Raw genomic sequence first — 16,255 nt, 5'->3', positions numbered from 1 at the left:
ATAGGGAGTGGGGTGGAGTGGGGTGAGGTGGGAGACGATGGAGAAGTAGTTTGTTTTTTGATGGCTAAGTTTGATGTGCTAAGTTTCTCACACATCTAAGAGGAAATGTCAAATAGGCGTTAAAGGTGTTTGGAGTTCAAGGAAGAGGGTTGGGCTGGAGATAGGAATGCTGGATTCAGCTGCAGATGGATGGCAATTACAGCCAGACGGTTTTACATCCAGCACTGGCCTAGACTGCAGCTGTGTTCTTTGGGCAACTCACTTAACCTATGACTATTTGCTCTGCTGAAAATACACATCCTACCTGAAACAATGAGGACAAAGGGGCCATCAATGTGAAAATGCCTTGTAAAGTGTAACGCGCTGTTCGGACTGGAAAGCAGCATAAATTTGATAGTACTGGAGATGAAGGAAATCGGTTTGGAGACCTAGGGAAATAATTTTCATTCGCCGAGAATTAGAGACACTACGAAATAAAAGAATGGGCAAGTAGCAATTATCCTTTTTGTACTGCGTAATCAATCTGTGTAAAATTAATATTTTTAAATTTACATAGCACCCACCATTTACCTAGAGCTTCACATACACGATCTCTTCGAGCTACACAACAGGCTTGTGAGGACGGAATTATTATCGTCCCCATTTTACGGAGGAGGAAAGTGAGCTGAGAGGGAGTGAGTAGCTGGCCTGCGGGGACAGCAATAGTGAGGGACAGAGCCATACAAGCGTCCAGATGTCCTGGTTCCGATCCAACCTAAATATGAACGAAGCATTCCTCAGCCCCACCGTCCAGCTCGAAGACAGAAAGCCACAGCAGAGCCGCGCCAGCTCCAGGCCCTGTCAGTCTTCCTCGCACCCTCTACCCCCCACGTTCCATTTCCGATGGTACAGCCCCTTTCTCCTATCGCGAGACTGAAGCGTTGTGTTTCTGGTTGCCAGGGGAACAGGGTTCCCAGAGGCAGGAGGAGGGCTTGGAACCAGCAGTTTCTTCCACCTCCAGAGACGCTCCGGTGGCGGGAAAGACCCTTCCCTTTGGGGAGAAGTGGGTGACGCCGCGACTGTCAGCGGCGCGCTTCTGCGCCCGTCAGAGCTCCGACGACTGGCCGCTAGCCGGGAAGGTGAGGGACAGCACAGGTAAGGGGCGGAGCTCCATCGCCGCGCGGCTCTCCAGTGAGAGGGCGGGGCGGTGTCGTGTCAGGCAGTCTTGCCCGAAGACTGGCTGTCAGGGAGAGCAGGCAGGGCCAATGAGAGGGCTTGTCCTATCCCGGGGGCGGGCCAGCAGGGGCGGGGCCAGGACGTGAAGAAAGCGCGCTTGTCTGAGCCTTGGGACTTTCTGCCTCGGCAAAGGCTGTTTCGCCTGGGATGTCCTGGACGTCGGTCCCCCACGTTCCTGATAGTATTAGGTTTGGTACCGAGGACTCCCATCTTCCAGTGCCTTCCAGCCGCTAAGTTCTAGAAACAATCGTCAGTCATTTAAACTATATTTAAATGGCAAAAGATACAAATAGGCATTTTGTAGGGAGAAAAAAAATGATGGCCAGTAAACATTTACCTGGAGACTCAACTTTTCTCCTAAAGAAATATAAATCAAACCTACATAATAATTAAAAAAAAATAATTAAAAAAAAAAAAAAAAAAAAAAACCTACATATACCTTTTGACACCTATTAGATTGTTGAAGATGAAAAGCCTTTGACGATAACCAGATGGGCCCCAGGCCAGTGTGGGGAAACAGGAAACTTTCATGTCATCATACCCTGTTGGTAGCGGTGTAATTTGGCACAGCCCTTTTGGAGGACAATATGGCAGACGACCAAAATTTGAAACGCCAAGTGTTCTTTGTCTCAGCAATTCTAATTTATCTTATGGATGTATGAGCATAACTAAAGAAAGACTGGTGCAAAGATGGTAACTTAAAATGAAGTATGATTTGCATATGATAAACTTCGCCCTTTTAATGTACAGTTCTATGAGTTTTGACAAACGCACACAGTTATTATGTAATCACTACCGCAATAAAGTTACAGAACAGTTTCATCTTCCCCTTAGAATCCCCTAGTACTCTTAGCCCCAGCCCTGGGAACCACTCAAAAGTTTTCTGTTCCTATAGTTTTGCCAATTCCACAATGTCATATTGTTCGAAATAATCTTCATGTAGACTTTTGACTCTGACTTCTTTCAGCTTAGCATAATGCAGTTGATATTCATCCATGTTCCATGTATTAGTTGTTTGTTCCCTTATATTGCTGAGTAGTAATCCACCGTATGGATTTACCATAGTTTATTTATTCCCTACTTGAGGGACATTTGCATTGTTTCCAGTTTTTAGAAATTATCAATGAAACCACTGTAAATATTCATGTACAGGTTGTTTTTGTGTGAATATAAGTTTTCAATTTTTTTGTAAATACCTAGGAATGAGATTGTGGAGTCATATGGTAAGTGTATGTTTAACTTTATAAGAAACTGGCAAGAAGTTTTGAAAAGTGATTGTCTTATTTTGCATTCTCACTAGCAATATATGAGAGTTACAGTTGCTTCCTAACTTTGTCAGCACTTGGTATCACCTTTCATACCGCGCACGAGTTTTCTCATGTTTTGCACACCATCTGTTAAGGACCGCTCACAAGTTTTCTCGTGTTTCGCGTGCCATGGACCTTAGATGTCAACACACTGTCTTGTACATTAGGGAGAGTAGAGGTTTATCGCCAAATTTGTAAATGAAAACATCAAGAATGAAGAAAGGTGACATAATATTTTCCAGAAAAGGCGATATTCTTCTCCTAGCATGGAAAGACAAGCAGGTTGTCCGAATGATATCAACGATCCATGACACTTCTGTCTTGACAACGGGAAAAAAAAAATAGAAAAACGGGAGAGAATATTGTAAAACCTACCTGCGTAAAGGAATACAATGCCCACACGAAAGGTGTTGACCGTGTGGATCAATTCCTTTCGTGTTGTTCCATTCTAAGGAAAATGATGAAATGGACAAAAAAAGTAGTGCTGTACCTTATAAACTGTGCACTTTTCAATTCATTTAGAGTGTACAACGTCCGCAATCCACAAGCAAAAATGAAGTATAAACAGTTTCTGCTATCAGTGGCTGGAGACTGGATAAGGGATGACAATAATGAAGGCTCTCCAGAACCAGAGACAAATGTGTCCAGCCCTTGCCCTGGGGGTGCAAGGAGAGCATCTCATAAAGATCCACCCAAAAGTTGTCAGGTGATATGAAGCAGCACGAACCTACATGTATTCCAGCGAGTGGAAAGAAAAAAATTCTATGGGAGCCTACAGAGTTTGTGCTGCCCATGGAAAAAGGAGTGAATCTAGATACTTATGTAAACTTTGTTTGCTCCCTCTTCATAGAGGAAAATGTTTTACGCAGTACCATACGTTAAAAAAGTACTAGTAACTTTAATCGTTTAGTTGTTTAATTGTTTTTGTAAATAAAAATGTTATAATTATTGAAAAACAATACCTAAAGTGCATTATGATCTGTAGTTATGATGATTTATATAACATGCAGTTTGCCCAGAAACGTCCCTGGCGTATGTCTTAGAGATTTCTATGCAGTACGCAATGTGGTATTGTCAGTTTTTTAGAAAATTAACTTTTTCCACTCAAATAAGTATAGAGTGGTATCTCATTGTAGTTTTAATTAGAATTTTTCCGAGGAATAATGATGTTGAACATCATTTCATGTGCTAATTTGCCATTCATACATCATCTTGGATAATATGACTGTTCAAATCTTTTGTTTTCTTATTATTGGGTCTTGATACTTCTTTATATATTCTGGATACAAGTCCTTTGTCATATATATGTTTTGAAAATATTTGCTACCAGTCCTTGGGTTTTGTTTTCCTTTTCTTAACAATTTCTTTTGAAGAGTGTAAGTTGTAAATTTCATGCATTCCAATTTATCAATATTTTCTTTTATGAATATGTTTTTGATGTTTCCAGGAAATCTCTGCATAACCCAAAGTTACACATGTTTTTTAGAAATTTTATAGTTTTAAGTTTTACTTTAGGTGTACTACCCGTTTTAAGTTTTTTTCCTGTATGAGTCTTGATTTTATTGCCATTGATCATTTATATGCTATTTTAATTCGTATACCAGTAGTTCTAGGAAATTTATATTTTCTTGGCCTCAGAGTCCTTCCTAATAAATCAGGAAGTATTTTTATTGAGTGTCCACCATGTGCTCACTTCTAAGTATGATATTCTCATATATTATGTTTTTTGAACATTTTTAATTGACAGATAATAATAGTTGTACACATTCATAGGTTACATAATGATGTTTCAATGCACATAATGCATGCTGATCAGATTAGGGTAATTAGTATTTGCAGTATCTCAAACATTTATCATTTCTTTGTATTGGGAACATCCTCCTTCTAGCTATTTGAAACTATACATCATTGTTAACTATAGCCATCTTAACAGTGGTACAGAGCACTAGAACTTATTCCTCCTATCTAGCTGTAATTTCCTTTAATGAATTTCTGCCTATGCCTCCCTTCCTCCTATCCCTCCCTGCCTCTAGTATCCTAGAGGCTTCTTTTTTTAGCTTCTTCATATGAGTTAGAACATGCGGTGTTTAACTTTCTGTTTTGGGCTTATTTCATTTAACATTATGTCCTCCAGTTCCATGCATGTTGACATGAATGACAGGATTGCATTCTTTTTAATGGCTGAATGGTATTCCATAGTGTATAACTACCACATTTTCTTTATCCATTAATCTGTTGTTGGACACCTGGGTTGATTTCATATCTTGCCTACTGTGACTAGTGCTGCAATAAACATGGAGGTACAGATGTCTTGGTGATATAATGATTTCCTTTCCTTTAGAAAAATTCCTAGTAGTGAAATTGCTGGATCATATGGTAGTTCTATTTGTAGTTTTTTGAAGGGCCTCCGTACTGTTCCCCATGGTGGCTGTACTAGTTTGCATTCCCATCAACAGTGTATAAGAGTTCCCTTTTCTCTGTATCCTCACCAGCATTTGTTGCTTTTTTGTCTTTTTGATAGTAGCCATCCTAACTGGGATGTTATTGTGATGTGAATTGCATTTCCCTGATTAGTGATGAGCATTTTAAAATTTATTTGTTGGCCATTATGTCTTTTGAGAAATGTCTGTTTAGATCATTTGTCCATTTTTAGATTGGTTTTTTTTTTTTTTTTTTGCTGTTATGTTTCAGTTCCTTGTATGTTCTAGATATTAATCTCCTGCCAGATGAGGAGTTTGCAAATATTTTCTCCCATTCTAGAGGTTGTCTTTTCACTCTGTTGATTGTTTCCTTTGCTGTGCAGAAGCTTTTTAGTTTGATATAATTTCATTTGTTTATTTTTGCTGTTGTTGCCTGTGATTTTTAGGTCTTTTCCTAAAATCTTTTCCCAGACCAATGTTCTGAAGTGTTTCCTCTGTGTTTCCTTCTAGTAGTTTGATCATTTCTGGTCTTATATTTAGGTTTTTGATCCATTTGGAGTTGAGAAAACATTGAAAAAACTCTTATAGACATTGGCCTAGGGAAAGAATTTATGAAGATGACCCCCAAAGCAATCATAGCAACAACAAAATAAATAAGTGGGACTTGATTAAATTAAAGAGCTTCTGCACAGCCAAGGAAACAATCCCTGGAGCAAATAAACAACTGACAGAAAATATCCTATACATTCGATAAAGGGGTGATAACTAGAATCGATAACAAATTCAAGCAAATCAACAAGAAAAAAATCAAACAACCTCATTCAAAAGTGGGCAAAAGACGTGAACAGAAACTCTTCAAAAGAAGATAGACTAATGGCCAAAAAACATACAAAAAAATTCTCAACATCTCTAATCATCAGGGAAATGCAAATCAAAACCACAAGGAGATATATCACTTAACTCCAGTGAATGTGGCTTTTATAAAAAAGTCCCCAAACAACATATTAGCATGGATGTAGAGAGATAGGGACACTCATACATTGCTGGTGGGACTGCAAACTAGTACAACCGCTATGGAAAGTAGTATGGAGATACCTCAGAGAACTAAAAGTAGACCTACCATTTGATACAGCAATCTTACTATTGAGTATTCACCCAAAGGAAAAAAAGACATTCTATAAAAAAGATATCTGTACTTGAATGTTTACTGCAGCATAATTCACCAGTTGCAAAGATATGGAAACAACCCAAGTGCCCATCAATACATGAGTGGATTAATAAAATGTGATATATGTATATCATGGAGTACTATTTAGCCATAAGAAATGATGAACTAATACCTCTTGTATTAACCTGAATGGAACTGGAGAGCATTCTTATAAGTGAAGTATCACAAGAATGGAAAAACAAACACCATTAAATTGGAACTAATCGATCAACACTTATGTGCACATATGGAAATAACTGTCATTGGAAATCAGGCAGGTGGGCGGGGGGAAGGAGAGGATGAGTAAATTCACACCTAATGGGTAAATTCACACCTAATGCACACTATGTAGGGGATGGGCACACTTTGACTCAAATGGTACAAAAACAATTTATGTAACCAAAGCGTTTGTACCTCCATAATATTTTGGAATTAAAAAAATTAGAAAACCAGAAAATACAGATAAGCAAAAGGTTAAAAAAAAGGGCAGAAGAACATCCAAGAACCTACCAATCCGGAAACCACCACTCTTACTTCCTTGGTTTGTGATCATCTTTCAGGTACCTTTCTGTATATTCCTTTAATTAGAGAAATTGGACTTTTTAAATTGACAATTTGTATTTCTTTCTTTCTCTCTATTTTTGTTTATGCCCTTAGTTATTTTTCTATTAGAATTTTTTTTATTGATTGGCAAGAGCTATATAAATATGTAAATTTATTAACCTTTTGTGTATCATCTATATTGCACACATTTTTCTCAATTTTGGGGGTTTCTTTTAATTTCACTTAAAATTCTTTTTTATGTTTGAGACTCAAGAGAATTAAATGTTATGAAATTAAATCTATTAGTCTTTCTACTTTTTGGTTTATATTCTTAGTGTCATACTTAATAAGTTTTTAATTCTATAATTATGTAAATTATGTTTCCTTCCAATCCCTTGGAGATATCATATTTTACATTTTTTTATTACTTTTAAAATTGATTTTTACTTTTATTAAAGTAATATAGTCAAAAATGTCAAAGTATACAATAACATTTTCAGTGGAGGAAAAAAAAGAACATTTCCTGGTCTCATTCCTCAGAGCCAACCATCTTGAACTCTTAAATATTATATTTAGCTAATGTTTGGCTTTATCAACTTTTGGACATTCTTTTATTTCCTATTGTGACAAATTAGATTTCTTACACTTGTCCCCTTCCTTTTGCATACTTCTCCTTACATATACTCAATATAATTGAGGTACAATATTTGGTTACATCAACATTCAATGGTTATGTAATTATAACTATTTACATATTGTTTGATTGCTTTTTTTCTTGTGCATGTTTTATTCTTGTATAATCTCCACATGGCAATTAAGATTTTCTCTCAAACACTCAAATACATCTGTAAGATCCTATTTCAATGCCCTTTATCCATACTTTTTTCTATTTGTCCACATTCATAAAATAGTCTGTTAGTTGTATTCCCATCTATCTCAGGAACTATATTTAATTTAATTTATTATTTTCATGAGTGAACATAATATAATAGAACAGACCTTTTTCTAAATCAAATTGAAAGATTTCTGGAGCCTTTTAGCTCCAGAAATGATCACTGATGGTTCCCTGTGCCACTCTCTTTATTGACATGTATTATACTGGTGCCACCGTGCTTCCGTCTCATTGCTCCCTCTGTGAGCTGCAATAAGTCTCCCTTGTCAGGCTGCTTAGGGTGTTTATAAGACATTTGGCCTTTTGGTGACTTATGCTTTTTGGTTGTGATGTGAAGGGCCAGGGTGATCCATCATCCCACAATAATAATGTCAGTGCCTTCCTGAGTGAGCCCAGACCCTTTTGCAGAGTTTGAATAATGTTGAGATCAATCAATGCCTCTTTCATTTGCTGAGATGGGAAGAGTTGACCTACTGGGAAACTGATCTCTTAAGCATCAGCTTTGGTGCATTGAATGGTTGGAGGCCAAACTGTATTATCCTTCTATGGACCTTGGAGGCGCTTCAGGTTGTTTGTTAATATATTTGTGCTTCCTCCTATGTCCAAAGCTTCTCTGGATTCTGCTTCTGCTCTTCAAAAAAGAAAGAAAGATGTGTCAGTTTGTAGGGTAAGCAAAGGACATTGTTGTAGTAGAGGCAATTGTCTTTCTTCATTTAGTTATGAGAGAAATGGTTTAATACATAATTGATAGGAATTTAGGAAAGGATTTGTTAGAAGGCATCTGTTCACATGTAAAGCTAAGTATTGAGAGGGCAAAAACTAGAATTATCCCTATTATTTTCCATTTTACTAAGCATGCATGTCACCCCAATTATCACTGGACGGATCTGGAATGGTCCTGATCAAGGGCACAGTTTGGAAGGATCAGTGTGCCTGCATTGTCCAGATCCTCCCTATAGCTTAAGCCACCCTGCCTAGTATTTCTTGCTTTAGGAAACAGCACTGGGAATAGGACAGTCAGGATGGTGAGAGGCCTGTGGATGTTGTCACATGAAAAATAGTTAAAAGAGATTGGCAATGTGTAGTCAGATAATTAAAGTCAGTCCTCTAGTAAAGGAAGTAGGTTTTGTTGTCTTGCCTCAAAGAGCAGAAGTAGAATTATGGGTTTTAGAAGGGGAGGGTTGATAAAATGAGAGCAGTGTCCTGGAGACAGGTACTTCATGAAAATGTGGCAGCCAGAAGAAAAGGAGAAATCAGAGCTGGGAGGGAAGCCCAGAATTAAGGCTGAGCTAGAGTGGGAAAGGCTAGAATAAGGAAGGGAAAACCAGAAGAAGGTAGCAGGGAGGCCTTAGCAAATCATTAAGATGAAGTCCATTTTGGTTGAGAGGCAGAGGTGCCCCATGAGTGTTCCCTCAGGAAAGACCAAGGACACAGTAAATGTTTTCTCCTGGAGGCAGAGAAAGTCACTGAGATGGCATTTACTTCTGCATTCTCTTTTAGCCACGTTCAGTATTTAACATGCAGGGCAATAGGTTTTGTGCCTACTGTGGCATAAGATTTAACATCTATACAAGATGTCTTTTGATGAAATTGGAGAACCCTTAAGTGTGACTTTGGTAGTAATGTAATGCTGAAAACAAAGGCTCTGAGTAATTGGATAGTAACACTAACTAATGAAACATTTAAATATCCAAGTCACTTTTTAATTTTTTGTTTGTTTCAGGATGTCAATGGATATTATAAAGGGAAACCTAGATGGAATTTCAAAACCAGCCTCAAATTCAAGAACACGTCCTGGGAGCAGTAGTTCAAATGCTTCTTTGGAGGTGCTCTCACCAGAACCAGGGTCTTTCAAGGTAATTTGTTGTTTAGAAATGATTTAAACTCTTTTCCTCCAAATTTCAGCAATTGGTAAAACCAAGGTTGTTGTTAACATTCCATTTGAAGTTTTCTTTTTAGACCATGTGTTCAGGGAACACTTGCAGATTTCTTGGATTTTACTCCAGATTATTTAATATGAAGTACTCTGACTGTTTCCTTCCTTTCTTCCTCTGTCCCCATCTCTCTCCCTCCTCAGTTCCTTCCTCCTTTCCTTCATCTCTCCCTCCTTGCTGCTTTTCTTTCTTTTTTTTGGAGTGTGGTTTATTTGTCCACATTGTACTTTGTTAAGGCTTGTATGTTGACTTTTTTTCTTTATAAGGGAGCTTTGTATTCTAACATCTAATATGCCAGCATTGAAAAAGATTCAGTATTTAAAAAATATGGTTTGGTAAAGGCCATGTAGTGTATAGGTGTTTTGTTGTTAGGTGTATTACCTGGCCATCACCTTCTTTTCTTTAGTAGTCTCTTTTTCTTTTCTTAAAATATGTAAACTTGATGTTTTAAAAATGGAATCAGTTTTTCCATCTGTGATATGGTACAGTTTATTACTTTCAAGGTTTAGGAAACAAAAATTTTGAACATTATAGTGAAAAAAATCTTTGCAAGTTAATGAATCCATACTCATATATTCTTTGGATTCACGGACTGGACTCAGCATTAGGGAACTCTTAAGTTTTGTCTATCATGATTTAGTGCAGGAAATAGCACTTGAGGTATTTCAAGCAGAAAGGGATTGAGTATAAGAATTCAACTCCTCAAAACCAACAGAAGGCCAGCAGGGAAGGAAATCCAAGGAGGAGGCTTCCCCTGGATTGTTGGTTCCCAGGCCACACCACCATGGCTGCAAAAAGAGCAGAAAACTGCGATTGTTGCTTCTGGCACTGCCACAAGACTCTCAGACCACAAGGCTGGTGACTAGACATGCAGAGATGCCTGCCTTTGATATTTTTTGCCATCTTCTTATTGAGAAGTTAGAGGAAGCTTCTATCTCCTGTCTGCCTTCTAAATCTTGTGCTGGTACATCAAATTGGATCATGCCAAGCTCCAGAACCCTAGCTGCAAGTGACTTCAGAAAACACAGTTTCTAGCTGAGGTCTCTGTTTTGTTTCATCAAATCTGGTATCATTGCTATGTGGTGTTAACTCTTACAGTTTTGCTATAGTTTTGTAATAATCACTGATATCTAGTAGGGTGGGTCTCCTATCTTATATATTTTTTTCAGGAATATCTTAGCTATATTGGGCTTTTTGCTCATCTACATGTATTTTAGGTTGATTTTTCAAGTCCTGAAAAATACCGTTGGGGCTTCTTTGAAATTGCTTTGATTTTGTAGATTAATATGGGGAGAATTTCTAACTTCATGATGTTAAATTTTTACATCTGTTAACATTGTGTCTCATTTGATCTCTTACTAACTTTCAGTTTTTAATTAAAAAGTTTACAGGCAGTAAAATTCACCTTTTAGTGTATAGTTCTATGAATTTTGGCAAATAGGTTGAGTGATGTAACCATCCTCACAATCAAGATATAAAACAATTCTATCATCCCTCAAAAAAATTTCCTCATTTTACTCCTTTGCAAACAATCTCTTCTCACCCTTAATCCCTGACAATTACTGATCTATTATCGCTCCCTTTACTTTCTCCTTTTCTGGAAGGTCATGTAAGTGGAATCGTGTAGCTTTTCAGTCTGGTTTTTATCATATGTACTGCATTTGAGATCTTGTCTCTTCATTGAGCGGTGTTCACTTCCATTGTGACTCTTCCCACTGTGCATAGACCCCCTAGGCCTGAGATCCCCATTTTTTCCTGGCCCAGCCATGGATGTCTTTTTTTATTCTCTCTTAGGAAAACACAGCTGTGCCAAGCTGGTGTTTTCAAAACGAGCTTTGCTAAAATGTAAAGGGAAACCAAAGTGAAGTAGAAAAACACTTTGACTAGCATAAAAAGAAATAAATTGCTAAAGCCCAGGATTCTGATTAGAAGACTCTCATTAGGAAGCATGTCTAATTCAGACTAGCTACTTTTCTTTTCTTTTAATTTCAAAATATTAAGGGGTACAAATGTTTTTTGTTACATGGATACAATGTATAATGCTGAAGTCAGGGCTTTTAATATGCCAGCTTCTAGGATAGTGTTCATTATACTTGGTGAGGAAGTTTTTAACCTTCACCCCCTCCCACCTACCCTCTTCTTATTTTACAATGTCCTTTATGTTTCTTTGTGCCCATTCATACCCCTTGTTTAGCTCCGACTTATTAGTGAGAACATGTGGTGTTTGTGTTTCCATTCCTGAGATACTTCACTTAGGATAATGGTCTCCAGTTCCATCTGAGTTCCTGTGAAAGACATTATTTCATTCTTTTTATGATATGATACTCCATATACCACATTTTCATTATCCACTCATGAATTGATAGACACTTAGGTTGATTCCCTATCTTTGCAATTGTGCTGAAATAAACAATTGTGAATTGTGCAGGTGTCTTTTTGATAAAATGATTTCTTTTTCTTTGGGTGATACCCAGTAGTGGGATTGCTGGATAGAATGGTAGGTCTACTTTCATCTCTTTAAGGAATCTCCATATTGCTTTCCATAGGGGTTATACTAGTTTGCAGTCCCACCAACAGTGTATAAGTGTTCTTTTTTCTCTACATCCATGCCAGCATCTATTGTTTTTTGACTTTTTAATGCCATTCTGACAGAGGTAAGGTGGTATCTCATTGTGGTTTTAATTTGTATTTCCCTGATTATTAGTGATGTTGAGCATTTTTTCATGTTTTTTTGGCCATTTGTCTATCTTTTTTTGAAAAAATTCTGTTCATGTCTTTTGCTCACTTTTAAATGGGGTTATTTGTTTTTTTCTTGCTGATTTGTTTCAGTTTTTTGTAGATTCTGGATAATAGTTCTTTGTCAGATATGTAGTATGTCAATATTTTCTCCCATTGCCTGTTTACTCTGTCGATTATTTCCCTTGCTGTACAGAAGGTTTTTAATTTAATTAAATCTCATTTATTTATTTTTGTTGCTGCTGTATTTGCCTTTGGGATCTTAGTCATAAATTCTTTGCTGAGGACTGTCTAGAAGAGTTTTTCTTATGTTTTCTTCTAGAATTTTTGTGGTTTCATGCTTTACATTTAAGTCTTTACTCCATCTTGAATTAATTTTTGTATGTGGCAAGAGATAGAGGTCCTTTTCCATTCCTCTTCATGTGCAGACTAGCCACTCTTCAAGCATTCATAGCAACATGTGGCAAGCAGCTTTGGTATTGGACTGCTCGGCTCTAGATCTCTGACTTTCATCCAACTATAAGCTCAAGGAGCAGAGTCTATCATGCCTCATCCCCAGAGCCTGCCAGATAGCAGTTCTCTTCAGGTCTGATTTAGATCCTTTTCCATTATTGCTAGAGAATGGTATAAATATTAAATTTAATTGTGTAGTTAAATTATATTTAATTACAAAGTGTTATATTTATAGACTACTTAATGCTAGTGTATGTTTTTATGTATGTTCTCACATGTGCTTCTATGAGTGTTAAAATATTCTAGAAATATAAAGTTTAAAAAAATAAATTATTTTTTAGAAACTGTTTTTGGGAAATTATTTTTAGGTTGATACTGCAAGCAAGTTAAACTCTGATAAAGACGACCACTCAGACAGCACTAATACAGAGGAGAGAAGAAATAGTAATGACAATAAATGGAAAAATTACTCTGAGAAAATAAAATTGGCCAAAGAGAGGTCAGATGAACATCTGGATTTTGTTCAACATCAGATAATCCTTGAGTGTTCAGGTAGGATAATCAGTAGGTGATTGGCTAATGATAATTACAGATGATATATTTAAAGTATTAGAATTAGATGTGCTTTTATCAGCTAAGTAGAAATAATAAACTAAAAAAAGGGCGACATACTTTTTATGAGAAAGCAATCACTTTTTATTTATAAGAATATTAAGAGCCCTTAACTACACTTAGAAATATAATAAAATATGCCATTTTATATAATTGTTATTGTGGTCATTTTATTAATACATTAATCGAGTAGGAAGTATTTCTGCTTTTTTATGGCATGATTTATTGATTTTTTTTATGACTAAAATTATACAATAACATGTATCCTGCAATTTTTAAATGCCTTTTTGGGGGTAATCCCACTCAGTTGTAATAACATTTGGATGTTGAAAGAGTACTTTTTTCCCAGAGTATTAACATTATTATAATTCTGGTCAGACTGAATTAAAACACTCGTTCTTAAATGTGATCTACAGAGCTCTTGTGGGGGGTGGTTGTCTCCAAGATCCTTTCAGGGGCTCTGTGAGATAAAAACTGTTTTTATGGTTGGGTGTGGTGGCTCATGCCTGTAATCCTAGCACCCTGGGAGGCCGAGGAGGGAGGATTGCTCGAGGTCAGGAGTTTGAGACCAGCCTGAGCAAGAGTGAGACCCCGTCTCTATTATAAATAGAAATTAATTGGCCAACTAAAAAAATATATATATAGAAAAAATTAGCCGGGCATGGTGGCGCATGCCTGTAGTCCCAGCTACTCAGGAGGCTGAGGCAGGAGGATCACTTGAGCCCAGGAGTTTGAGGTTGCTGTAAGCTAGGCTGATGCCACGGCACTCTAGCATGGGCAACATGGTGAGACTCTGTCTCAAAAAACAAAAAAACAAAAAAACCCCAAACTGTTTTTATAGTAACACTGAGATGCTATTTGCCTTTTTGCCTAGTGTATTGACATTTGCACTGATGGTACAAAAGTAGTGGTGGGCAAAATTGCTAGTGCCTTAGCACGAATCAAGACAATGGCACCACAGTGTACTGGTAGTCATTGTATTCTCTGCATCCAGGCACTGGGAGGAAAAAGAAATAGCCAGTGTCATTCAAGGATTTCCTTGATAAAACAGTAGAAAATATTAATTTTATTAAATCTTGACCCTTGAATATACATCTTCTTAATATCCTGTGGGGCAAAATGGGAAGTACACATAAAGCAATTTTTTCATATACCAAAATATGAAGGTTGTTTTAAGGAAAAGTACTCATGTGATAGTTTGAATTGAGGCCTGAACTGGCCACTTTTTAAATAGAACACCATTTTTACTTGAAAGAATGACAGACACACTATTATCATTCAGACTTGGGTATTTCTCAGATTTCTTTTTTAAAAAATGAAGTGAGGCTGGGGGCGGTGGCTCACGCCTATAATCCTAGCACTCTGGGAGGCCGAGGCGGGCGGATTGCTCAAGGTCAGGAGTTCGAAACCAGCCTGAGCAAAAGTGAGACCCCGTCTCTACTATAAATAGAAAGAAATTAATTGGCCAACTAATATAGATAGAAAAAATTAGGCGGGCATGGTGGCGCATGCCTATAGTCCCAGCTACTCGGGAGGTTGAGGCAGGAAGATCACTTGAGACCAGGAGTTTGAGGTTGCTGTGAGCTAGGCTGACGCCACGGCACTCACTCTAGCCTGGGCAACAAAGCGAGACTCTGTCTCAAAAAAACAAAACACAAAAAACAAAAACAAAAACAAAAACAAAACAAAACAAAAATGAAGTGAGCCTGTTACTTGTTGCCAATGATAAAATTTGAGCTTTCAAATGAAAATTTAGAGTTTTGGAAAACTTGTGTATGTCACTGTGAGCTTGATAGCTTCCCAATACTTAGATTTTTCCTATAAAAATCAGTGCTGATATTAACAAATGTGATTTTAAATTATTGTAAAATGAAATGTGTCAATATTTTGAAGGTCTGCATAATTCATTTAACTACTATTTTCTAAATGATCAATGCAGGGTGAAAGATCCTTTGTTTACATGAAGTATGGATCCATGAATTTTAATGAACAAATACAAAAAACTGACTGATATGGTTATAAATTTCACATTACAACTAACCTTTAAGAAACTACTCCTGTCAAATTTTGGTATAGTATCAAAGAAGAATATCTGATTATCTGAATACGCTATTAAATTTCTCCTTCCTTTTCCAACTACATATCTGTGTGAGGCCAAAGTTTCTTTATATGCTTAAACCAAAATAGCAGATTGCAATAGATTGACTGTAGAGGCAGATATGAGAATCCACCTTTTTTTATTAATCCAGGTGTTTTAATTAATTTAATGAAATTAAAATTTTTAATTTGTATTAAACATTTAAACAATGCAACTTTTGCCAGTATTTATTTTAGAGAGTATAGTTATTTGTCATAAAAATGTGATATTTATGTTAGCATCTAATTAGTAATAGCATACTTATTATTTTTAAATAAATTAATAGTGAATATTTATAATATTTTTCAGGTTTAATTTCTAATATGGTATTTATCAATAGATATAACCCACATAAATAAAAGCTACTTTGAATTCTCAGTAATTTTTCAGGCTGTAAAGGTGAGTTGATGAAACATTTGAGGACTGCTAATTTAGAGTATGTTTGGGATGAGATTAGCTCTCAAATTTAGGTTAGATGACTCAGGATTACAGTTATCAGGAAACAAGGCATTATAATTGAGATTAGCTATTGGCCCAGTTTATATTGTGTTTGTTTATATTGTTGCAGTACTGCATGAGTTATTTCAAAATGCCTGCTATGTATAGACTACCTATATAAATGGAACCTGAGAATGCTAGGATTGATAGTTGGGAATTATAATACAGCTAGAGGCTGTTACTTTTGAAGTACATAAGCAGTAAGATTGGAGGAGGTGCCTTATTAATAAGATCAATATTCTTTTTGGATAAGCTTCTTTCCTCGAAACAATATCTCCTTTATTTCCTTCAAGAGGAAGTG

The 16,255-nt window shown here is 36.7% G+C and overlaps 1 protein-coding gene across 1 annotated transcript in view; it reads left to right on the top strand.

Moving 5' to 3' along the window:
• The first annotated feature begins 393 nt into the window (after window positions 1-393).
• The window catches only part of FSIP1 (fibrous sheath interacting protein 1), a 69,648-nt gene continuing 53,786 nt past the window's right edge, over window positions 394-16,255 (top strand). Inside the window, exons 1-3 of the mRNA XM_076004238.1 lie at window positions 394-1,134; window positions 9,308-9,440; window positions 13,076-13,259. Coding sequence (XP_075860353.1) covers window positions 9,309-9,440; window positions 13,076-13,259 — 316 coding nt within the window. The 5' untranslated portion in view covers window positions 394-1,134; window position 9,308. The remainder of the gene's footprint in view (window positions 1,135-9,307; window positions 9,441-13,075; window positions 13,260-16,255) is intronic.

Source organism: Microcebus murinus, chromosome 6 (assembly GCF_040939455.1).
Source record: "Microcebus murinus isolate Inina chromosome 6, M.murinus_Inina_mat1.0, whole genome shotgun sequence".
In the NCBI taxonomy this organism is placed as follows: Eukaryota; Metazoa; Chordata; class Mammalia; order Primates; family Cheirogaleidae; genus Microcebus; species Microcebus murinus.
This window is presented reverse-complemented; position numbering and strand designations above follow the sequence as displayed.